The sequence below is a fragment of the Nyctereutes procyonoides genome, unplaced genomic scaffold (assembly GCF_905146905.1).
Source record: "Nyctereutes procyonoides isolate TBG_1078 unplaced genomic scaffold, NYPRO_anot_genome, whole genome shotgun sequence".
Taxonomy (NCBI): Eukaryota; Metazoa; Chordata; class Mammalia; order Carnivora; family Canidae; genus Nyctereutes; species Nyctereutes procyonoides.
Genome location: NW_026575125.1, coordinates 83,731,776 through 83,757,383, shown reverse-complemented (window position 1 = coordinate 83,757,383; position 25,608 = coordinate 83,731,776). Strand labels below are relative to the sequence as shown.

The window sequence follows — 25,608 nt, the reverse complement described above, 5'->3', positions numbered from 1 at the left end:
GTTGGAGCAAAGCACTAGGCAGAACTCTATCAAACTCTGGTTATCTTCCCAAGCACAAAAGCAGTCATTGGTGCTTTGGGATCAGTTAGACACTGGCTTTTGGTAGTGCTGTCTTTGTTAAAAAGGCATTATTTGGCTTTTTCAATGTGTGATTTTAAATTTCCTAAATGTAAATTTGTTACATCTTGGGGCCATAGATTCCGTGGTTGGAGTATTGGACAATGGAAGTCAGTAAGGGGGTCGGCGGGAGAGGTTATTCTGTCTTACTTTGTTCAGACATGTGTGTTCCGTCGTTTCCAGCAACTTAGGTCTGCCCCCTAATATATATGGTAGAGATTATTTAGGGCTTTTGAGGAAAGTTAGGGAGAACCTCTATTCCTCGGCAGACCTGTGGCTGAGGAATATGAGACAGATATGTATTTGCAGCGCCCGAGTGCGCGCACATATGTACACACACATACACACACACACACACACCGACTTGGCAGCTGTGAGGATGGAAGTGGGGGACTCTGTGCCAGCTAAGCTACTTCAAGTGCCTGCAAGTCTGAGGCTGGATTTGAAGCCTCCAGCGTGTTTAGAGTTAATTCCCATTAGATTGGACTCCGCCCCTCTCTCCCAAAGGTAAAGCAAGGTTTTCAGGCATCACTGCAAAGAGCAGCTGGGATTCCCATCCCCTTCTGACAAGCTGTGAGAAGAAGTTGTTTCTCAGATCTGAGTCTGAAGAGAGGAGACAAGTCAATCAGCTTCCGTGGTCAGAAGGTAAATTTGCAACTTGGGCCAAATGCAATGGGAACAGCTGGCTTAGAGAATGCTTTTGCTCTCTCTGTGCTCAGCCCTTCTTCTCCCTTTCCTTTCTCAGGCTTCCTGTACTTTCATCTCACAGCTCAGAGAAGCTGTTTTCTCCCAAAGAGGGCCTGGTGCATTTTTTTACTCCTTCAGACCCTGTTGTTTGCACAGAGGGTAAGAGGAATCTGGGCTGGATTTCTATTTCATATTGACGTGGTTTGAGGACCTAAGGGTTAACTGCCAGCTGGTTTCCTCATGAGAGTTAGTAACTTGAGGAGAGGAAGTGCATATCTCTGGGAGTGGAGGGAGGGACTTTGCTCTGACCTGTCTATAGAAGGAAGAGTGGATCTGGTTTGCTGGTGTGCTGGGCTGATCTCTTAGACCTGCCTAAATTGGGATTTGGGGACCAAAAAGGGGTGATGGGGTTAAAGTGAAATGCAGATGTTAAAGTCAGTCAGGCTAGAAACAAAAGATTGTATTCACTCTGTAAATATTTATGAGTTCCTACTATGTGCCAAGCATGATGATTTAGAGAAAAACCTGAAATAGTTTGACTGTAAATCCATTCTCAAAAAGAACACTGGGCTGAGTGGTTCCATTTTGTGGTGGGAAACTAAACACAGAAAGAAGCCGAGGGCTAAGAAGTCACTGGAAGAGTGGCTGGAGGAAAGGGAGAGGAGAGGGGAGGGGTATTCTACTTCTTGGGAGACTTCAAGTCTTCTCTATTACTTATGGGGGAATGGTATCTTTTCCAGTAGAGGGAAGAATAATGGGCACTTATACTGGTGTTAGGTGTACACCAGATTTTATATCACTTTAATTATGCTTAATCATCTCCATTTTATAGATAAAAACTGAAACTGAGAGATTTTCAGTGATCCTCTTAAGTTCATATAAGGGGAAGACCTCTGGACCCTATCTCAGATCTGATTCCAAAATCTGGACCCTTTTCACTAAAATGGTTTTTCTCAATCATTAGTTCTCATCAGAATCAATGGAGAATCTTTTAAAAATGCAAATCTCATAAATTGTAATTCAGTGACTCTGAGAAGGACTGTTTTCATCTGCATTTTAAAGCACTGAGGGTGATTCTAATGCAGAAGGGTTGGGTCCACCATTTTGAGAAATGCTTTTAATACACCACACTGCCTCTCATGTCTGCTGAAGTGGTTGGAGAAGCATTCGGCTTACCTTCTTCGTATACTGGCCAGGTTCACTAAATGGAGGTGGTCAGCTGTGGTGGCATGCTATTCCCAGTTGAGGTTACAGGTAGAGGGTCTACTGGGCAACAGTAGTAGGGCTGGACCATGAACCCAAGGGTGTGGGGAGATGCAGTACCAGTTAGCTCACTGTTGATAGAGCTTAACCGTGTCTTGCCATAGCAAGCTGGTAGGAGTGATTTCTAACTAGTGGAGGGGACTCCTAACTGACCAACTGCTAACTGAAAGTGGTGGCATCTATCCAGCCAGAATAAGAACTGGGATGAAGAGCTCTAATTGGCACCTCAGTTTCCAAGGCAGAAGACAAATGGGGAGCTCAGTGAGCACCATTTTTTTTTGCAGGGAAGGGAGAAGTTCATATGAAATTTAGGGAAATCATTCCAATTTCCACCTTTCCAACCACAAATTCTGGAGAAAGAGAGTAGCCCAGGACGTGACATAGAGCTTCTTTGTAAGGGCTCTCTCTGTCTGCATGGCCAACTTGATTATTTAGAAATGGCCTTCCAGGTTGTCAGTGACTCAGTTGATCTTCTGACTCCACTTACTCCCTAACTTCCTGCCTTCAACTGCCTTACCTGACTGTCAACATCTCAGATGCAAATAAATAAATAAACAAAGCCAACACAGCTAGTTTTGCTAATCTTTCTATTGAAGAATAAAAGAGGAGGGAAGAAGAGGGAAAGCACAGAAAGAGGATCAGCAAGTATGACAGCTGAGGAATTTGAAAGACAAGGCTTAGGTGAAAAGTGAAATATTAAGCAGAGAGTAGATTGGTGGGGAGGGGGAAATGGGGACTTGTTGCTCAATGAATATAAAGTTTTAGTCATGCTAGATGAGTAAATTCTAGAAACCTTCCATATAACTTTATGCCTAAAGTTAACAGTACAGCGTTGTGCACTTTAAAATTAATTAACAGGATAGATCTCACATTGTATCTTAACACATGCACACATACATACACCAAACCAATACACGGAACTTTTTGAAGGTTATGAATGTTTTAGTACCTTGATTGTGGTGATGGTGGTACAAATATAAGCATACATCAAAACTCATTAAGATGTGTGCACTAAATGTGTGCAATTTTTTGTATCCTGATTACACATCAATGAATTTTAAAACAGTGAGATCTTCTTTGAGTCGCCAAGATACAAATGGGAAATAAAGCCCTTGGAGTAGCTATATCATGAGATGATTTCAGGCATAGGAGAACTTGGAGTAACAACCATTGCAGAGATAAATAGAGGAGGAATAACTCCTGAAGGACTCAGGTGGCATTAAATGAGGAAAGAAATACTTAGGAAAGGGTAGTAGATTCTTTTTGAGCCTGTGTCTGAAGCAGAAAGATCTAGAATGTTCAGGTTCAGGCTGCTTATATACCCAAATTGATACAAGGGATCACATTGGGTAAAGACATTTCTCTGGAATGTGGCTCTATTTACCACTGGAAACATATGCCTGTGTATCTTGCTCATTTCCTACAAAAGTCTCAACACTGAGTATGATGCAATTGTAACAGGGTTGGCAGGTAGGCAATGCCCACCATCTGGGGGGCATGAGGAGAAAGACCTGTTCATATTCCTTTGCCAACATCAGTGCCAACAAAGCTGCTCCTCACAGACCAGTCTGAAACCAGTAGTCTTGCAGCCACAATTTCCTTAGCAGCTAGAAGTCAGACATGACATTTCTAACCACCTAGTATTCTGGTCATTAACTCACTAGTTGCTTTGCTTGGACCCTGTTACCTTCGGTAAAGTAGTGCTTTCCTTAACTCAGAAGTTGTATGACAAAGCTCGTATGGAAACAAAAGTATTTGAATTTTTGTGTATGGGGGCTAGGGAGAAAATGAGATAAAAGAAGGATTTGATTCCTTTTCCTCCACTCAGAAAAAATAAGAGCAGTTTTTCCAGTTTCACTGTTATTAAGTGCCTATGTATGAGTACCTACACATGAGAGTGAAAAGGTGATAACAAATGATTAAAAACATGGCAATGAGACACCACAGAGAGAGTAGAGTGCTCATTTTGGGAGGGAAAGAGCTAAAGGTAAGATCCCAGCATTCTGAGTTGATTAAGTGCTCTCATCTGGAAGACCGGCCAAGCTATTCTCCTCTGAGGATGTGACCAAAGGAATTGGCCTTCAGTTACAGCAGAAAAGATTCCAAATGATATGTAATGAATGATTTATTGACAATGAGAGTTGTTAAGCTACTGAGAAAAATCGGAGAGTCCTCTTCCCTAGAGTACTTAAAATAAATAAATAAATAAATAAATAAATAAATAAATAAATAAATAAATAAATAAATGCAATGTAGATAGCCATTTTACCTGTACAGCTTAGGTGGGTTTCCTGCTTCAAAAGATTGAAGTTATTCCTACTCATGAGTCTGCATTACACTGACGACCATATCTCTAAAGGTTAGTGAACGCTAGCCTTCAGTAAGGACAGTAAATGCAGGACACACTTTGCACTTCCACTCTGGTTGTTACAACTTTTGGGCCACACTCACTGCATCTTATACAACTAGTCTCAGAAACAGGTATGTGACCCTTTTAGGAGATGGAGGAACTAAGGGATGAGGGACCATGTGACACCTAAAGAGAGAGGGTCAGTAATCCTGTCAATGCCTGATTACTGGACCAATTAGCAGAAGCTCCAGGGTGAGTTCTTGGTTTCTGAAATCTAGTGTGGCTATATGGCTAGAATTCCAGGACAGGGAAACAGAGCCATTGCATGTATGACATATACAGGAAGAATAAAGATAGAATGAAGTATAGCACTGTGTATGATTTTTATTTATGTGAGTGCAAAGAGACTTGGCTAGTTCCTGGGAATGAACTTGGAGGACTGTCATGAAGGGACATCCACTGTAGGCCATACAGGAACTAAAGGCATTTGTTTGAATGCACTTCCACGTCTGGGAGAACATGTAGTAGTGTGCCTGCAGACTCCACATGGCCCAATGCCTCCCTGTCCAGCTACAGGAGAAGCAGCGTTGAGGCTTATTGTATGCTCTGAAAACATTGAGAATTGGATTTCTGAGCTCTCTTTCTTGACTTCATGAGGTCACATCTATGACTCCAATAAAATTTACATTCAAAACACATAGGCTTCGTCTCTCCATTGTTTAATGCCATGGCCACTCTTAACTTAATATTGTTTGAGTCTTGGAGAGGGAACATTAGAGATTCTCAGCTTGCCTTCCACAGACAGTGCTGGTGCACCACACCTCTAGTCCTAAATAGGGTGACTAATTTTCCTAGTTTTATCACTGTAAGTCCCACATTCCAGGAAACCCCTCAGTCCCAGGAGAACTAGCATGATTGGTCATCCTAGTCCTCAGTGAAATAAGGACAATGAGTTTTTCCTAAAGTTAAAAGTTTATTTAAAAGGTTTTATTTGGGATCCCTGGGTGGCGCAGCGATTTAGCGCCTGCCTTTGGCCTAGGGCGCGATCCTGGAAACCCGGGATCGAATCCCACGTAGGGCTCCCGGTGCATGGAGCCTGCTTCTCCCTCTGCCTATGTCTCTGCCTCTCTCTCTCTCTCTCTCTCTCTGTGTGTGTGTGTGTGACTATCATAAATAAATAAAAAAAATTAAAAAAATAATAAAAAATAATAAAAGGTTTTATCTATTTATTCATAAGAGAGAGAGAGAGAGAGCGAGAGAGAGAGGCAGAGACATAGGCAGAGGGAGCAGTAGGCTCCATCCAGGGAGCCTGATGTGGGACTAGATCCTGGGACTCCAGGATCATGCCCTGGGCCAAAGGCAGGCTTTAAACCACTGAGCCACCCAGGCATCCCAAATTAAAAGTATTTATATTCTTTTTTAAAAAATTTATTTTTATTTTTATTTATTTATGATAGTCACACACACACACACACACACAGAGAGAGAGAGAGAGAGAGAGAGAGAGAGAGAGAGAGAGAGGCAGAGACATAGGCAGAAGGAGAAGCAGGCTCCATGCACCGGGAGCCCGACATGGGATTCGATACCGGGTCTCCAGGATCGTGCCCTGGGCCAAAGGCAGGCGCCAAACCACTGCGCCACCCAGGGATCCCAAAAAAGTATTTATATTCTTAAAGCCAATGAGTTTCGCTAAAGCTAAGCATATGTAACTTAAACTGGATTTTATGGTTCTGCCTTACATCTTGGCTTCAAAATTCCATTTTACAAGTAAAATTATAGTGGCAGTGGTTGGTAGTATTGTTTTATTAAACAGCCTGATGTGTCACAGATGATGAAAATATTTTTTATGGATTTAAAAAAATAAATAAAATATTTTGTGTATTGGGGCACCTGGGTGGCTCAGTCAGTTAAACACCTGCTTCTTGGTTTCAGCTCAGGTCATGATCTTGGGATCATCAGATCAAGCCCTGCATGTGGCTCCACACTCAGCATGGAGCCTGCTTGAGAGTCTCTCTCTCTCTCTCTCTTCCTCTGCCCCTCACCATCCCTCGTGCTTGTGCTCTCTCTTTCAAAATAAAGTTTTTATTTATTTATTTGAGATTATTTGAGAGAGAGAGAGAGAGAGAGAGAGAGAGAACACAGACACACACACACACACCATGAGCAAGGGAGGGACAGAGGGAGAGGGACAGAGAGAATCTCCAGCAGACTGCATTGAGCACAGAGCTGGATATGGGGCTCCCATCTCACAACCTCAAGATCATGACCTGAGCCAAAAATTGAGTCTGACTCTTAAACAACTGAGCTACCTAGGTACTCTCAGATAATGGTACTATGTCAGAACCCCACCTCTTATTTTTGTATAGTTTGGTACCATTCCGTGACACAGTTTCCTTATCTACCTTAAATTCTCTGCCCTTCTACTAGTTGTCATACCAGGACTTTTGATCTCAAGGTGATGATAACTATGGGCAACATATGGGGTTGGTTCTGACCACAGTTGCTGAGCTTGAAACAGCTAATGCTCTTGTTTCGCTGGTTTACACACTGCTTAGAGAAAGTGACCTTCCTCCGACCTTTCCAGTATGCCCCTCTAGTTCTTTCCCCATTATTAAACATTTTTTGAAATCCTGGCTGGGAAGCCATGGAGGCTTTTAATTGTAATACCATTGGGGTGATAAAGGAGAACATGGGGGAAGGTGGTGGGTGAATGGGAAATGGGAAGTCATGGCCTGTGCCATGAAATTACTGTGCAACCCCGGACAAGTCACTTAGATTTCTGATCCTCACTGTGCTCATTTGTAAATTGGGGGTGACACCTTTCTTACCCAACAGAGAAGGTTGTTGGGCAGAGTTCATGAAATACTGGCTTTGGAAGTCGATGATGCAGCCCTAAGTGTTTGTCAGCTGGTTTCCTCTCATCCTCCTGCCTGGGCTTCTTCACCAGGAAGTGAGACCATAACAGAAGGGCTGCTTGCTCTTTTCATAATCTTAGAGACTCTAATATAACAAGCAGAGGCATTACCTCATTGTGGCCAAGGTACCTGTTTTCTAACAGCAGTTACTTAAAACTAGTTCCACTTCTCCTCCCATTGGCTTTCAATCCCTCATCACATCTTCTCGCTCCGCACCCCCCCCCTCAGGCACAAAGCCTCATTCCCAGGGGACCAGCTCAGGGCACTTTCTTCCCAAGCCCTAACATTCCAAAGTAAGCACCTGCAATTTATGATCTCTTCTCCCTTCCTGCACAAAACACATAGCACACAATACATATGTTTCAGGAGGGGAATTGTGGTGGACTGACAACAGAGCATTATGCTAAGAATCAAATAACTGGGCTCTGTTCTGGCCAGTGTACCTCACTAACCCTTTACTCTTGGGGAAATCACTTCCTCTTCGGATTCCCATCTGCAGAGTGATGGGGGGAGGGCTGTTAGTACTCTGTGGTAGAAAAGTGCTGGCCCAGGAATCTGCAGATCAGGTTTCTTATTCCAGCATTGCTATTTGCTAACTTATTCTGTGGCTTGAGGGAAATTATTTCCCCCCTTACTGGGCCACACTCCCCCATATGCAAAACAAGAAGGTTGAATTAGCCTATACCAGCCTGGAAATTGGCTGCTTCTATGAAATGGATTTCATTAGACAAACATGAATAGGAATGTCTAGTCTGTGCCAGACACTGTTTAGTGGTGTTCATGAAAGGGCTCATAGCTGGGCATGGTCCCCAAGACCCCGACTACAGCTGCTGCTTGCTCCTGACAAGGTCCCAAATGTGTGGTATGGTGGCCAGTGACTTCAATCCCCTTACCTTGGGTCTCCCACAGCTGAGCTCCTCTCTCATCACCTGTAGCTTTAAGCAAGGGTGATGAATCCTGGCAAAGTTTCTGAAATATACCCCACCATCTGCCTGCTGGAGACATTCACAGTGCTGTCATCAAGCTGCAGTGTGGTCTCTGCCCTAATTGAGGCCAGAAAGCAATGGCAGATTAATGGAGTTGGGAGGGAAATGGTTGGTTTTTGACCGAGGGGTCTGTGAAAGCCATTTGTGAGCTGGACTGAGGAGATTAGATCTGAAAAGACTCTGAGTGTCTTGAGTCTGAGATTACTTGTTCCAGAAAGCACCCTGAGAGATCCTTACAGCTATATATGTATGTTCCTGCTGCCAGGCAGGGGTATGCGATCCATTTCAGAGAGAGGAGAAGCTTTTCGGACTATGCTGAGCAAAGGAAGAGGCAGGTTTTCTTAGTAGCTCATCTAGAGTTAAACAACCCTCACTGGTTGGAAACTTGCCTCCCCATATTGTTTTTGGGAAAAAGTGACTGAACAATGCTTACTCCATGATAAGCATGAGGTATGAGGCAGGCACCCCTTGTTTAATTTTACACATTTCATCCCTGTTAACAGCTCATACTGATACACTACTGGACATCCTACATAGGTCAGATGGGCACATCCTATAACTCCATCGTGAGCTCTCCTTCCCTCTTCTCCCTTGTAGGAGGGGCAGCCCTGTGAGTTGTCTTCCTTCTTCCTTCACTCTCTGAATACAACTTGATTCCTGACCCTCTTGAGATATCAACTCCTTCTGGGCAGCTGAGCCCGGACCAGCAAGACCATTCCACTAGCAGCTGAGTATTCTCTGGGAGGCTTTGGTTTCCTTCCAGCTTCCCCCTTTCCACTTGTTTCATGCTAGATGTCAAGAGTTGAAAGCTGTCTGATTAGACTGCATTTGAGTTGGCAGAACAGTCACTAATTCAGTTCTATGGTTCTTCTATTTGTTGTAGCCTAGAGACCCTAGAACTCTGAATCAGGTGGGAGGAAGGGAAGATGGGAAAAATGCTGGAAAACAGAATCCCAGAAGGACCTAACTGGGCCTCAAGAGAATAATCTTATCCAAAGGGAAGAGCCAAGTGGTACATAAATGAGCCCTAGGACTGGCCAGCCAGATGAAAAATAGGCCAATGGAGCCTACATGCTAACTTTCTGCATTTGGTGCCATGACCCAACTCATCTCCCCATCCTTGCAGAGAAACCTGAGACCATGAGGAGCAGCCTGACCCTGGTGGGAACACTCTGGGCCTTCCTGTCCCTTGTTACTGCTGTGGCCAGTTCTACCAGTTACTTCCTGCCTTATTGGCTCTTTGGATCCCAGCTGGGGAAGCCAGTGTCATTCAGCACATTCCGGAGGTGCAACTACCCTGTGCGGGGAGAGGGGCACAGTCTGATCATGGTGGAAGAGTGTGGGCGCTATGCCAGCTTCAGTGCCATCCCAAGCCTGGCCTGGCAGATGTGCACGGTGGTGACAGGTGCCGGCTGTGCTCTGCTGCTCCTCGTGGCACTGGCTGCTGTCCTGGGCTGCTGCATGGAGGAGCTCATCTCCAGAATGATGGGACGTTGCATGGGAGCAGCACAGTTCGTGGGAGGTAAGACTGTGTTGCTGGGATTGGGTAGGTCGTGGAGCTTGGTGGTGAGGGTGGGGTGGGAAGTGCCTTATGGAGAAATCCACTCTCAGCCCCTCCCCTTTACCCAACCCAAAGGCTATGAATGGGCACTCCTTTGAAACACCCAGCCTAGGATGCCCCAAAGTGCCATCTACATCAACGCTTTATTTGCAACAAAATTGGCTAGCAGCAGGGTTGCTTTCTGTTGTTTTAGCCCTCTGTTTTCATCACCTGCTGCCTTAACAGTGCCCATTTAAGGATATTATCCAGGTCTGCTTTCCAGAGGCAGCAAGGTATACTCTAAATACACTTGATCACTAAGTGCCTCAATCACTAGCAGTTATCTCAGAGGACAGTGATCTGATAAACATATATACACAAGTGCTAATTACTAACAAGTTTGATGTATAGTCCTTACCAAAGAAATACAGCTTTACTAGTGAAATGCTAGGTACCAAACAAACTGTAGGTGACTGCTTACTTGACCTATACCTAAGGCCAGACCTGTATGGTAGCCATTGACAGTCTATCCCAATTTCTTTTTTTTTTAAGATTTTAATTTTTTAAAATTTATTCAGAGAGACACACAGGCAGAGACAAAGGCAGAGGGAGAAGCAGGCTTCTTGCAGGGAGCCTGAGGCAAAACTCGATCCCAGGACCCCGGGATCAAGACCTGAGCCGAAGGCAGATGCTCAACTGCTGAGCTACCCAGGTGTCCTATCCCAATTTCTTAGGGCCCTGACACACCCTCTTTATTTTTCCCTCATTCAGTCTCCATCTAAATTCCATGCGAAGACCTGAGATGTTGGTGGTGCATAGGTGGGCTAGGAAAGGGCCAAATGCAAAAATGGCAGACTGCAGGAAGGCAACAATGGCAGCTTAATTTGAACTTCATGAGAAGAAAAAGTTTAGACAGACAGGCAAATCTGCATGTGAATATGTGAATTTTATTTTATACCTGGATGAGGCACTGGGAAGAAGTGCTGGTAGAACCTGTTGCTGATGTGTGGTTGTTGCCCATGAAGTTTTAGAATCATTACTCAATTCATTATCATTGTCATCTCCATTAACGGCACAGTGCAGGAGCCAGGAAACCTGGAGCCACTTCTGGCTCTTGCCTAAGTTGCCCTGTGGCCATGGGCAAATGACAATGACCTCTTTTGTTTTCATCTCCTTTCCACCCTTGAATTTGTTCATTGGCAAGATAGTGCAGATCCCAATTTTCTTTCTTCTCTCTAATGACTGTATTCGGGTGGCCATAGAGTGAGGTGATAGTGGTCAACAAAGACAGTGGTTCTCAGCAGGGGCTGATTCCTGCCCCACCCTAGACATTTGGTAATCTTTTTGAGACATTTTTGGTTATCACAACTTGGGAAGTGTGCAATTGGCATCCAGTGGATACAGGTAAAGGAACAAGAACAAGACAGCTTCCCACTTCCAATGACAAATAAGTATCCAGCACAAAATACCAATGGTGCCAAGGCTGAGAAACCCAGAACTAAGATATCATAGTTTGCTGACCCACTTATAAAAAAGCACCAGATTCTTTTGGTTAGACCGTTAAGGTGATATTTTCTGGTTTCCTCTTTTCTCAGACTTACTGTACAAGTTTTAAATATGAATGAACATTCTAATCTCCCTTATATCTGCATTTTTCCACTCTTTAGCTATTAATGTTTTCCTGGCCAAATTGGAACATCATTAGATTAGTTTCTATATTCCCCCTTGAAAACCGTAACACAGAGCCAGTTAACTAAGGCTGATCTAAGTCAATGGCTTTGTCTCCCCTTGGGGGCTCAATTACAAATGAATATCACAAATGAACCTTTAATGGGCTCACTTTTCACCTGCATTCTTGGGCATGCTATAGATAGCTCAGCACTTTTATGGACACATCATTTTAGGAAATGACACTTAGCTGACAGAAGAAAGGGGTGGCCTTTGCAACTCATATTTATAGTCTCAGGGCCCAGTTAAATGCCTGGCACAAAGGAGGTGTTCAGTAACTGTAATAGGATGAATGCACAGCTAAGGCAATGCCTAGCATATGTTGGGATAAGTTGGACATGTGAGAGCTGGGTTCAGTCACACCTTTCCTTTTTTCCCAGGCTTCCATTCAGGAGGGTTAGCATCCTGAGTCCTTTTCTCTTCTGATTTGAGAGTGACAACTTAGCTTCACCTGGATTTCTAAGAGTTGCCAACAGGGAGTTAGGAGGGGCTAATTGGTGGGAATCAGAAGGCCAATAGCAATAGCTTCCATCAGACTCCAACCATTAAGAGTGGCTCCTGTTCCCAGCTTACTTAGGCTTGACTGAGACTTTTACAAAACCCTTGTGGTTATCCATATGACACATTTTAGTTAAGCCCACTTCCCAGGTTGAAAAACTCAAAAGAAATTCTTGAGGAGATATATGGGTAGGTCATGGAGCTTTAGACACTCATAGATTGAATGGGGAAGAACATTGGCTGAGTGGCAGGTGTCATATGGAGGAAGTTGAAACATCAGTACCATTTTCATCTCATATGATTCCCCATAATAGAATGATTCTCCATTGACCCTTGCTCATAAAACCATGGTCACAGTATTTATTCTTAGATGAGGTAAAGTTCAAGAATAAATTGCCACTTGACAGTGGTCATGGAAGGAGTCTTCAAGACCCAAGGCAAGATTTATCCCTGGACACGTGAATGATATTGGACAGGTTGCTAAATTTCCACAGCTTCCCATCCACAACTCCAGCCAAATAAGGATCATTCCTACCTCCTTTTTAGAAACTTGTGCCTGTCATGGTTACATCAGATGCAAAGACTACTTGGATGTATCATATTTTCTAGGAGCCTGTTGGCAAATGACCATTACCCAAGGGTCTTCAGAGACCTTGGATCTGACCTCTTAGAGATATGCTTTGCCAGTGTCAGGAAGCCAAACCTGAACAGCATGTTTAGCACAATGGATGAAAGACACAAGAGAAAGAGCTGTAGGGGTTAAGTTTAAGCTTATTATTCAGCTGAGGGGAATTGATTTTGTTGCTCTGGGCCTGGCGGCTTCTCGGCAGCTAGTACATTAACCGAAATACATCAGGGGGTGGAGCCAATTTGTTTTAGGTCTGGTTTATCTCTGCCAGACCCAAACCACTGAAGAGATGGAGTATACATTAAGAACTACCCCGTCCCCCGCCTGACTCTTGTTCCCCAGTTTGGCAGCTGCCCACAAAGATGAACGGTGGGAAGTGGGAGAGACAGGAAGAAATAAAGAGCTGCTGGCCTGAGTCAGACTTAGCAAGGTGACCTGATGGGGCCCTTGGGTCCCATTTGCCCCACCTGCAGCTGATCCAGCTGGACAAGCCTAGGGTCCAGAGAGCCTTCCACTGGGACCTTCATGCCCTGCTCCAACCGGTGAAGGAAACATCTGGCCAGGAGATTATTTCAACCCTGGGGATCCAGAGATTTCCAACCAGCTGGCCCCCAGTCCCTGAGAACAAGGTCATTATTCACATTCCCCTGTGTATACATATGCAAGATGCTTGTGAATTGTTCTCTACTTCAGTGAGAGCTAAACAAGGAAGAAAGAGTTGAGAAGTAAATATAAGGAATTTGGCAGGAAAAAGTGTAAGATCTTGGATCGGGTTACTAGAGGGAGGCCAAGAATCTTTCTAGAGCAGGGAATGCATCAGGATCACCTGGAGTGCTTTAAAAATGTGAACTCCCCATCTCTCCCATCCTCTTTCCCATTCTGATATACATAGCAACAGGTGGAAGTCTGGTGTTTTGAAAAATCTCCCCAATGACTCTGATGTGTATGCTGTGTTCCCTTTCCCCAACTCAAGTGACAACCACCACCTGGACATTCTTTATTATTAAGGAGCTATAATTCAACATACTCAGACAGGCACCAGTGTTTGTTTTTTCTTTTCTTTCCACGTAAGGTCCTAATGCCACATGCTTCAAGCTCAATGAAAATTGCCATTGGAGACAGATCACTGAGAACTTGAATCAAGAAAAGGGGGCTGTTTTTCTAAAAACCATTATCTTCTCTGGAAACCATGCATTTCCTGGAAAATCCTTCAAAGTTTCACTGGCATAATTTAATTTATCCTTCCGTGCTGAACAAGGATAAAAGTGGCTTTCTGTTTGGGAAAATAGTATTTAAAGAAGTTAACCAACTAGCAAATACTTAGGTAGCAAATTGGAGCAGAGCAGAGAATATGGGTCAAGGTTCCTAACTCTCAGCCCTGGGCTTTATCCACTGCTACTACTGATTTTTCCTTTTCACCTTGAAGATGAAATGCTATCACAATGTTTTTCAGAGTGGTCCATGAACCGCTTGTAAAAGAATTACCTGGGGTGCTTGTTAGTGCCATTCTAAGCCTACTGAGTCAGAACTGAGGCCTTCCATTCTATTTTACACAGCCTCTCAACTGATTTATTTTTTACAATATAGTATAAAATAGTTCAGATGTATGTACCACTCAGCTTAAGAAATAGAATATTACCGATACAGTTATAGTCTCCTTCATATCCTGATCATAGTCCCTTGTTTCTACAGCAAAGGTAACTACTGTCTTTGATTTGTTTTTTATTATTCTCCATTATGATTCCAGTACATGCTAAAATTTGAGAACCTCTGCTCAGTTTCACTAATACTGTTGCTTTTTTCTAGAATTCCCTCTTCTTCCATCTCTGTCAGTAAACATCTGCCTGTTTCTCAAAGTCTGTGTCAAATGCAGTCTCTGTGTGAAGCCTCCCCTGATTTACTTTAAATATCTCTCACAGAAGTAAATTGTTGTATAACTCTGAGAGAGAATATGGGGTCAAATGAATGGGAGAGTTGAGTGGGGAGCTCCCTGAGAAGGGAAAGCTGAGATTATAGCTGGAGGGAGGACTTATAAGTTTTCTACTGAGTTTGAGTTGAAACTGCTATAAGAGCAATAAATTGAGCAAATTAATAACAAAGTAACAAATCAATAATATAGCAAATTAATAACATTAATTATTAATAACAAATTAACGACAATTACTAGGCTTAATACTAAGTCTAGTATTAAACTAACACTAGATTTCTGCTCAGGTAGTAAATTCAAACTACCTAATATCCATATTTGGACAGATATTTGGGGATGAAATGGGGAGTGTAACAAAATGGTTGCACACTCAGTATTTGTACTTGTGAATGGCTGGGGGTGGGGAGAGAAGGTGGTTAGTAACACCCAGGGAGGGGGCTTTCTCTTCCCAGAGACAAAGATTTGGCATATGCCTCATGGAAAATGTGGAGTTAGGAGGAGGTTATGCAACTGTTAGGATATGAGGAAGTAGTAATTCTGGCATCAGTGAAAGGTTGGGTGTAGCTGGAAAGTAGCTATTTGGAGTGACCAAATAACCTAAACAAAATAGACGTGAAGACAACGGGGCATGGTGGAAGGTATTGGAAGTCAAATAATAGAGAAATGCTTAGCATAAAGCTGGAATCATTTCTCAGAATAAGAAAGTGTTTCTGGAAGAGGGATTGCAGTGCCCTCCTCACCAGGAGAAGCTTACCCAACATGTATGCCTCCTAAAGATCTCAGTCTGGCAGCTGAGTCCAAGTGATAGAATTCATAAACGACCTTCAACTAGTAGAGACCTATCTGACTAATCTTAGAAAAGGCTGAATTTTAGGAAAGAGTAGCAGTCTCTACCTTGCTCTTCTTTGAAAACCAGACCAAGATAGAAGAGGAGTCTGAATGGGGAGGCCAACCTAGCTTTATAAGTCATTGTCAAAAACCTTTGGGTTGTAAAAAGTACACTGGCCTGTCTCAATTCCTAATATTGCCTTTTCTTTATGAATTTTTCCCTCTCCTATCACCTGCAACTTACCACCTATGGCATGGCAAAAAAAAAAAAAATCCTGGGGAGTTTGTAGTGTCATAGACATTTAGGGTTATAGGGGAACCATAAACCCTGAACAGAAGAGGCAGAAGTTGAGCCGCGTTAATCCAGAGAGAAATTTTGGGTGATAGAAGACCTGTTGTATATTTTTTCTACCTGTGTGTATGCTTTTCTTTCCAGGGCTGCTGATAAGCTCAGGCTGTGCGTTATACCCCTTAGGATGGAATAGCCCAGAGATAATGCAAACATGTGGGAACGTCTCCAATCAATTTCGATTAGGTAAGGTGACCTGGGCAGGATGGCAGTGATGGTTCAATGGGAATCTGGTTTTCAAAGTGCTATACCTCTTGGAGGGGACTCTGCTTGCTGGTGGTGCTTGTCTGAGTCTGTCATTTTGTTATCTTGTGGGAAGTGGTGGCTTGGCCAGATTCATTTGGCCTTGCTAACTCACAAAGGACTTAAACTCCTCTTTTTAAATTATGTCTCTCCACATCTTTTATGCACTTTTACATAGAGTCCTGTGACCAGTTTTGGGAAACCCTACCTACAGGGGGATTTCAAATGCTTAGAGATTGATGATCTGGCATTCTCTGAAAAACTCCTAGTTGCTATTACTATTTCTTTCTGAGGCACTCTTTTCCAACTATAAGGCAACAGTATCTCTTCTCACTCTCCACCAAGGATATAACAAGAGGTTATTTGGTTTACGCCAAGCATTCCGAACCTAGACTAAATATGGGAAATTGTTACTGGCATTGTTACGTTATTACTGTTATGGTAATGGCAAGAACTGTTAAATATTAGAATGGGTGACAGAAGTAGCTCTGGAATCTTCTGTGGTTGCCAATCCTCTCTGAGAATGGCTTAAGTTCACTAATGTGAATTAGGAATAGATCAGTCTCCAACAGAAAGACTTCAAAATATTTTCCCAACCTACCAAGATGGAAGGGAGTAGAAGGGGAAATGTCTAGGTTTCCTTGAGTATTCTCCATTGTAGGAGAGGATTTTGGAATAGTGAGGCCACCTATTACCTACAGCTTATGCTCCTATACTTCCCTTTCTCTCTGTTACCTCAGAGCGGTTTTTGAGTCTCACTTGGCTCGATTTTGGAGAAAGGAGTTGTTCACTATAAAAATATAACATGAGGGAAGGGCTATTATAGAAGATGTGACAAACGTGGACCTGAGACTGTCCAGTGTTACTGGCTTAGGCCAAAGCTGACTAGCACTTTCTGCCATAGGTGAAAGGAGTAAATGTTTGGGGGCAGGTTCTGAAGAAAAAGGTAGCATGCCACTGGTCCAATCAGCTGGGATGGAGAAAACTGATGATTTAGCACATTTCTCCTACTTGGTTGTTAGACACGATTCTCCTTTTTTATAATAACAGCTTTATTGATATAAAATTCACATACCATAAAATCTGCCCTTTAAAGTGCACAATTAGTAGTTTTCAATACATTCACAAGGTTGTGCAATCATCCTCATTGTGCAATTCCAGAATATTTCTATAGCCCCCAAAAGAAACCCCTTACCCATAAGCAGTCACTCTCCATTCCCCCCTGCATCCGGACCCCAGCAACCACTGTCAAAATAGACTTGCCTATTCTAGAAATTTCATGTAAATGGAACCACATAATATGTGTTTTTTTTTAATATGTGGTTTTTATGTCTACTTCTGTTACTTAGCATATTGTTTTTAAAGTTCATCTATTTGCAGCATGGGTCAGTACTTCTTTTCACGGCTGAATAATATTCCATTGTATGGCTATAACACATTTTATTGATCTATTCATCAGTTGATGGATACTTGGGTTTTTCCACCTTCAGGCTATTATGAATAATACTTCTATGAACATTTGTGTACACATTTTTATGGACATATATTTTCATTTCTCTTGGGTATATTTCTAGGAGCAGGACTACTAGGTCAAGTGTGAATCTATGTTTAAGCCTTTGAGGAACTTTCAGGCTGTTTTCCAAAGTGGCTGCATCATTTTAGATTTCCACCAGCAATGTGTAAGGGTTCCCATTCCCCAACATCCCCGCCAATACTTATTTTTCATTTTTAAAAATTATACCCATCCCAGTGGGCATGAAGTGGTATTCAAAGTGATTTTATTTTTTAAAAGATTGTATTTATTTATTCATGAGAGACACACAGAGAGAGGCAGAGACATAGGCAGAGGGAGAAGCAGCTCTCTGCGGGGAGCCCGATGCGAGATTTGATCCCAGGATCCCAAGATCATGACCTGAGCCAAAGGCAGATGCTCAACCACTGATCCACCCAGATGCCCCTCAATGTGATTTCAATTTGCATTTCTCTGATAACCGATGATGTTGAGCTTCTTCTCATTTACTTTTTGAACATATCCTTCCTATATCTTCCTTAGAGAAATATCTATTCAAATTCTTTATCTATTTTTAGCTGGGTTATTTGCCCTTTATTGTTATTATTGAGTTTTAGGGTTCTTTATTCTGGACACTAAACCCTTTTCAGATAGGTGATTTGCAAGTATTTCTTCCCATTCTGTGGGTCATATTTTACTTTCTGATGATATGCTTTGAAGTACAAAGTTATTTCATTTTGATGAAATCCAATTTTGTCTATTTTCCTTTTGTTACTTGTGGTGTCATATCTAAAAATATATTGCCAAACCCAAGGTCATGAAGACTGTTTTGGCTATTCTGGATATCTTGCATTTCCATGTAAATTTTAGGTTCAACTTGTCAATTTCTGAATGAAAGCCAGTTGGGATTTTGATAGAGTTTGCATTGAATCTGTATATGTTTGGAAAGTATTGCTACTTTCACAATATTAAGTTTTCTAATCCAAGAACACAAGATGGCATTCCACTGAGTTAGACCATCTTTTTTTTCAGTTAGATCATCTTTAATTTCTTTCAATGATATTTTATAATTTTCAGTATATAAGTCTCACACTACTTTAATGAAATATATTCCTAAGTATCATTATTTTTAAGATTTATATATTTACTGGGACATCTGGGTGGCTCAATGGTTGAGTGTCTGCCATCAGCTCAGGGTGTGATCCCAGAGTCCTGGGATTGAGTCCCACATCCAGCTCCCTGCATGGAGCCTGCTTCTCCCTCTGACTATGTCTCTGCCTCTCTCTGTGCGTCTCTCATGAATAAATAAATAAAACCTTTAAAAAAAGATTTATATATTTACTTGAGAGAGAGAAAGAGAGAAAGTAGGGGAGGGGTAGAGGGAGAAAAACTTTAAGCAGACTCCCCACTAAGCCTGGAGCCCAATGTAAGGCTCAATCTCACAACCCATGAGATCATGACCTGAGCCAAAACCAAGAGTCAGATGCTTAACTGACTCAGCCACCCAGGTCCCTGTATAATTTTTAATAATATTATAAATGAAATTGGTTTCTTAATTTTATATTTGAATTTTTCATTGTTACTTTATAGAAACACAAATGATTTTTCTATATTGACCTTGTATTCCTCAAGCTTCTATTTAAATGGGGTTAAATTTGCCAACATATAGCATAACACCCAGTGCTCATCCCATCAAGTGCCCCCCTCAGTGCCCATCATCCAGTCACCCCCAACCCCTGCCCACCTCCCTTTCCACCACCCGTTATTCATTTCCCAGAGTTAGGAATCTCTCATGTTCTGTCTCCATTTCTGATATTTCCCACTCACTTTTTCTCCTTTCCCCATTATTCCCTGTCACTATTTTTTATATTCCCCAAATGAATGAAACCATATACTGTTTGTCCTTCTCTGATTGACTTATTTCACTCAGCATAATACCCTCCAGTTCCTTCCACATCAAAGCAAATGGTGGGTATTTGTCGTTTCTAATGGCTGAGTAATATTCCATTGTATACATAAACCACATCTTCTTTATCCATTCATCTTTTGAAGGACACCAAGGCTCCTTCCACAGATTGGCTATTGTGGACATTGCTGCTAGAAACATTGGGGCGCAGGTGTCCGGTGTTTCACTGCATCTGTATCTTTAGGGTAAATCCCCAGCAGTGCAATTGCTGGGTCTTAGGGCAGATCTATTTTTAACTCTTTGAGGAACATCCTACATTTTTCCAGAGTGGCTGCACCAGTTCACATTCTCACCAACAGTGCAGGAGGGTTCCCCTTTCTCCACATCCTCTCTAACATTTGTGGTTTCCTGCCTTGTTAATTTTCCCCATTCTCACTGGTGTGAGGTGGTATCTCATTGTGCTTTTGATTTGTATTTCCCTGATGGCAAGTGATGCGGAGCATTTTCTCATGTGCTTGTTGGCCATGTCTATATCTTCCTCTGTGAGATTTCTGTTCATGTCTTTTGCCCATTTCATGATTGGATTGTTTGTTTCCTTACTGTTGAGTTTAATAAGTTCTTTATAGATCTTGGATACTAGTCCTTTATCTGATACGCCATTTGCAAATATCTTCTCCCATTCTGTAGGTTGTCTTTTAGTATTGTTGACTGTTTCTTTTGCTGTGCAGAAGATGTTTATCTTGATGAAGTCCCAATAATTCATTTTTGCTTTTGTTTCCTGTGCCTTCATGGATGTATCTTGCGAGAAGTTACTGTGGCCAAGTTCAAAAAGGGTGTTGCCTGTGTTCTCCTCTAGGATTTTGATGGAATCTTGTCTCACATTTAGATCTTTCATCCATTTTGAGTTTATCTTTGTGTATGGTGCAAGAGAGTGGTCTAGTTTCATTCTTCTGCATGTGGATGTCCAATTTTCCCAGCGCCATTTATTGAAGAGACTGTCTTTCTTCCAGTGGATAGTTTTTCCTCCTGTATCGAATATTAGTTGACCATAAAGTTGAGGGTCCACTTCTGGATTCTCTATTCTGTTCCATTGATCCATGTGTCTGTTTTTGTGCCAGTACCACACTGTCTTGATGATCACAGCTTTGTAGTACAACCTGAAATCTGGCATTGTGATGCCCCCAGCTATGGTTTTCTTTTTTAATATTCCCCTGGCTATGCGGGGTCTTTTCTGATTCCACACAAATCTTAAGATGATTTGTTCCAACTCTCTGAAGAAAGGCCATGGTATTTTGATCGGGATTGCATTAAATGGGTAAATTGCCCTAGGTAGCATTGACATTTTCACAACATAAACTCTTCCAATCCATGAGCATGGAATATTTTTCCATCTCTGTGTCTTCCTCAATTTCTTTCAGAGGTTTTCTGTAGTTTTTAGGGTATCGATTCTTTACTTCTTTGCTTAGGTTTATTCCTACGTATCTCATACTTTTGGGTGCAATTGTCAATGGGATTGACTCCTTAATTTCTCTTTCTTCAGTCTCATTGTTAGTGTATAGAAATGCCACTGATTTTTGGACACTGATTTTGTATCCTGCCACTGCTAAATTGCTGTATGAGTTCTAGCAATCTTGGGGTGGAGTCTTTTGGGTTTTCTATGTAGAGTATCATGTCATCGGCGAAGAGGGAGAGTTTGACTTCTTCTTTGCCAATTTGAATGCCTTTTGTTTCTTTTTGTTGCCTGATTGCTGAGGCTCGGACTTCTAGTACTATGTTGAATAGCAGCGGTGAGAGTGGACATCCCTGTCTTGTTCCTGATCTTAAGGGAAAGGCTCCCAGTGTTTCCCCATTGAGAATGATATTTGCTGTGGGCTTTTCGTAGATGGCTTTGAAGATGCTGAGGAATGTTCCCTCCATCCCTACACTCTGAAGAGTTTTGATCAGGAATGGATGCTGTATTTTGTCAAATGCTTTCTCTGCATCTATTGAGAGGATCATATGTTTCTTGTATTTTCTCTTGTTGATATGATCAATGACATTGATTGTTTTACGAGTGTTGAACCAGCCTTGCATCCCTGGGGTAAATCCCACTTAGTCATGGTGAATAATCTTCTTAATGTATTGCCGGATCCTATTGGCTAGTATCCTGTTGAGAATTTTTGCATCTGTGTTCATTAGGCATATTGGTCTATAATTTTCCTTTTTGGTGGGGTCTTTGTCTGGTTTTGGAATTAAGGTGATGCTGGCCTCATAGAACGAGTTTGGAAGAGTTCCATCTCTTTCTATCTTTCTGAACAGCTTTAGTAGAATAGGTATGGTTTCTTCCTTAGACGTTTGATAGAATTCCCCTGGGAAGCCACCTGGCCCTGGACTTTTGTGTTTTGGGAGCTTTTTGATGACTGCTTCAATTTCCTCCCTGGTTATTGGCCTGTTCAGGTTTTCTATTTCTTCCTGTTCCAGTTTTGGTAGTTTGTGGTTTTCCAGAAATGCGTCCATTTCTTCTAGATTGCCTAATTTATTGGCATACAGCTGCTAATAATATGTTTTTAAAATCGTTTGTAATTCCTTGGTGTTGGTGGTGATCTCTTCTTTCTCAATTCATGATTTTATTAATTTGAGTCTTTTCTCTTTTGTTTTTAATAAGGCTGGCTAATGGTTTATCTATCTTATTTATTCTTTCAAAGAACCAACTCCTGGTTTTGTTAATCTGTTCCACAGTTCTTCTGGTCTCTATTTCATTGAGCTCTTCTCGAATCTTTATTAACTTTCTTCTTCTGCTGGGTGTAGAATCTATTTGCTGTTCTATCTCCAGCTCCTTTAGGTGCAAGGTTAGCTTTTGTACTTGAGATCTTTCCAGTTTTTGGATGGATGCTTGTATTGCGATGTATTTCCCCCTCAGGACTGCTTTTGCTGTTTCCCAAAAATTTTGAATGGTTGTATCTTCATTCTCATTAGTTTCCATGAATCTTTTTAGTTCTTCTCTAAATTCCTGGTTGATCCTTTCATCTTTTAGCAGGATGGTCCTTAACCTCCACGTGTCTGAAATCCTTCCAAACTTCTTCTTGTGATTTAGTTCTAATTTCAAAGCATTATGGTCTGAAAATACACAGGGGATGATCCCAATTTTTTGGTATCGGTTAAGACCTGGTTTGTGACCCAGTATGTGGTCTATTCTGGAGAAAGTTCCATGTGCACTTGAGAAGAATGTGTATTCAGTTGCGTTTGGATGTAAAGTTCTGTAAATATCTGTGAAATCCATCTGGTCCAGTGTATCATTTAAAGCTCTTGTTTCTTTGGAGATGTTGTGCTTAGAAGACCTGTCGATTGTAGAAAGTGCTACATTCAAGTCACCAAGTATAAGTGTATTGTTATCTAAGTATGTCTTAACTTTGGTTATTAATTGATTGATATACTTGGCAGCTCCCACATTCGGGGCATAAATATTGATGATTGTTAGGTACTTTTGTTGGATAGATCCTTTAAGCATGATATAGTGTCCCTCTTCATCTCTCACTACAGTCTTCGGCGTAAATTTTAGTTTATCTGATATAAGGATGGCTATCCCTGCTTTCTTTTGAGGACCATTTGAATGGTACATGGTTCACCAACCTTTTATTTTCAGGCTGTAGGTGTCCTTATGTCTAAAATGAGTCTCTTGTAGACAGCGATAGATGGGTCTTGCTTTTTTATCCAGTCTGACACCCTGCGCCTTTTGATGGGGTCATTAAGCCCATTCACGTTCAGAGTTACTTTGAAAGATATGTATTTAGTGTCATCATGATACCTATTCAGTCCCTGTTTTTGTGGATTGTTCCCTTGGACTTCCTCTTTCTATTACAGAGTCCCCTTTAATATTTCTTGGAGAACTGGTTTGGTGGTCACATATTCTTTCAGTTTCCACCTATCTTGGAAGCTCTTTATCTCTCCTTCTATTCTGAATGAGAGCCTTGCTGGAAAAAGTATTCTTGGTTGCATGTTTTTCTCATTTAGGACCCTGAATATATCCTGCCAGCCCTTTCTGGCCTGCCAGGTCTCTGTGGAGAGGTCTGCTGTTACCCTAATACTTCTCCCCATAAAAGTTAGGTATTTCTTGACTCTTGATGCTTTAAGGATCTTCTCTTTATCTTTGGAATTTGCAAGTTTCACTATTAAATGTGAGGCGTTGAGCGGTTTTTATTGATTTTAGGGGGGGATCCTCTCTATTTCCTGGATATGAATGCCTGTTTCCCTCCCCAAATTAGGGACGTTCTCAGCTATGATTTATTCAAATACATATTCTGGACCTCTGTCCTTTTCGGCACCCTCGGAAACCCCAATTAAATGTAGATTTTTCCTTCTGAGGCTATCATTTTTTTCCCTTAACCTATCCTCATGATCTTTTAATTGTTTTTCTCTTTTTTCCTCAGTTTCCCTCCTTGCTATCAACTTGTCTTCTATGTCACTCACTCATTTTTTACCTCGTTAACCCTCGCTGTTAGGACCTCTAGTTTGGATTGCATCTCATTCAATTGATTTTTAATTTCTGCCTGATTAGATCTAAATTCTGCAGTCATGACCTCTCTTGAATCCTGTATGCATTTTCTAGAGCCACCAGTAGCTTTATAATAGTGCTTCTGAATTGGCTTTCTGACATTGAGTTGTAATCCAAAGTCTGTAACTCTGTGGGAGAGAGGACTGTTTCTGATTCTTTTGAAGTGAGGTTTTCCTTCTAGTCATTTTGCTCAGTGCAGAGTGTCCAAAAACAAGTTGTACTGGGAAAAGGAGAGAAAGAGAGAAGAGAAAAAAGAAAAGAAAAAAAAGAAGAAAAAAAACGGGGGAAGCAAACAGAAAACAAAAAGCAAGGGGGAGTATCCTCTGATTCTATATACTGTAAATCCCTCGACTTCCCCTGGAACTTTCCAGTGCTGCTGGGTTAATAACTTGCTTTTCCCCTGTGCAACTAGCTGGTCTTCTGGGGGCGGGCCTGCTTTGGTGATTCTCAGGTGTGAGCACCTGGGGGAGCTGCTCAGCCCCCTGCCTGGTGCCCGGCTCAGTGGGAGTTGTTTATCCTGTTTATCATGTGAGGCCACTGTGAGGCTCAGTGGGGGTTGTTTATCCAGTGAGGCCTCAGGAGGAACAACAACAGTGGCGGCTCTCCAGCCCTGGCGTCAGCTCCCGCAGTAACTACCACAGCTCCCAGTCCACAGGGGCCTGGATGCTCCGGGGGTGGGGGCGCCGATCTGCACAGATCAGGGCCGCCCAGCGGCAGGAGCGTCCTTGCTGTCCTGTACCCTCCCAGCCTCTGCCTGTCCAGGGGGGTGCGCTGGATCCTGGGCTGTGTCCCCCAGCGCCCTCGGCTTCAGGGCCTGCGCCGCTGGAATCGCGCTCCCGGCGGGGCAGCCTCGTCTGCACCGAGCCTCCGCCTGAGCCGCCCCCGAGCTGCTCCCGGGTCCAGCCTTGCGCGCTGCAGCCCTTCAGGGAGCTCGGCGCACTCTCCTGGGCGTGCAGGTGTCTGTTAGTGCCCCTGGGAGCCTGAGGGCATCCCCGCCCTCCTGGGGTCCTGCTCTAACTCCCTGCGAGGCCTTTCTGCCTGGGAAGATTGGTGCAGCTCCTGCTTCTCCGGGATGGGGCTCTCCTGTCCTGGGGACACTCGCCCCGGCCTCAGCCCGGCTTCTCACGGGGCCCCTCCCCCTTGGATGCTTTTTATTTCTTTACTTTTTTTTTCGTCTTCTTACCTTGATAGAAATGCGAACTCTTCTCACTGTAGCATTCCAGCTGTCCTCTCTTTAAATCTCAGGCTGAATTCGTAGGTTTTCAGGATGATTTGAAGGTTATCTAGGTAATTTGGTGGGGACAGGTGACTTGGGGACTCTACTCTTCCGCCATCCTACCCCTCTTCCTGTATTCCTCAAGGTTACTGAACTCCTTCAATTCTAATGATGTTTTGGGGGCAGATTTCTTAAGATTTCTATATTCAAGGTCATGTCATCTGAGAATAGAGATAGTTTTACTTCTCCCATTCCAATCTTTTATTTCTTTTCATTATCTCATTGCCCTGGCTAGAACATCCACAACAATGTTGAATAGAATGGGTGAGAGCAAACATCCTTATCTTATCCCTGATTTTAGGAGTAAAGCATCCAGTTTTTTTTTT

General features: G+C 42.5%; 1 protein-coding gene across 1 annotated transcript in view; it reads left to right on the top strand.

Moving 5' to 3' along the window:
- Positions 1-667: 667 nt before the first annotated feature.
- LHFPL1 (LHFPL tetraspan subfamily member 1) overlaps positions 668-25,608 on the top strand; it is a 50,083-nt gene continuing 25,142 nt past the window's right edge. The window contains exons 1-3 of the mRNA XM_055338248.1: positions 668-762; positions 9,445-9,840; positions 15,904-16,002. Of these exons, the coding sequence (XP_055194223.1) occupies positions 9,459-9,840; positions 15,904-16,002 (481 nt within the window). The 5' untranslated portion in view covers positions 668-762; positions 9,445-9,458. The remainder of the gene's footprint in view (positions 763-9,444; positions 9,841-15,903; positions 16,003-25,608) is intronic.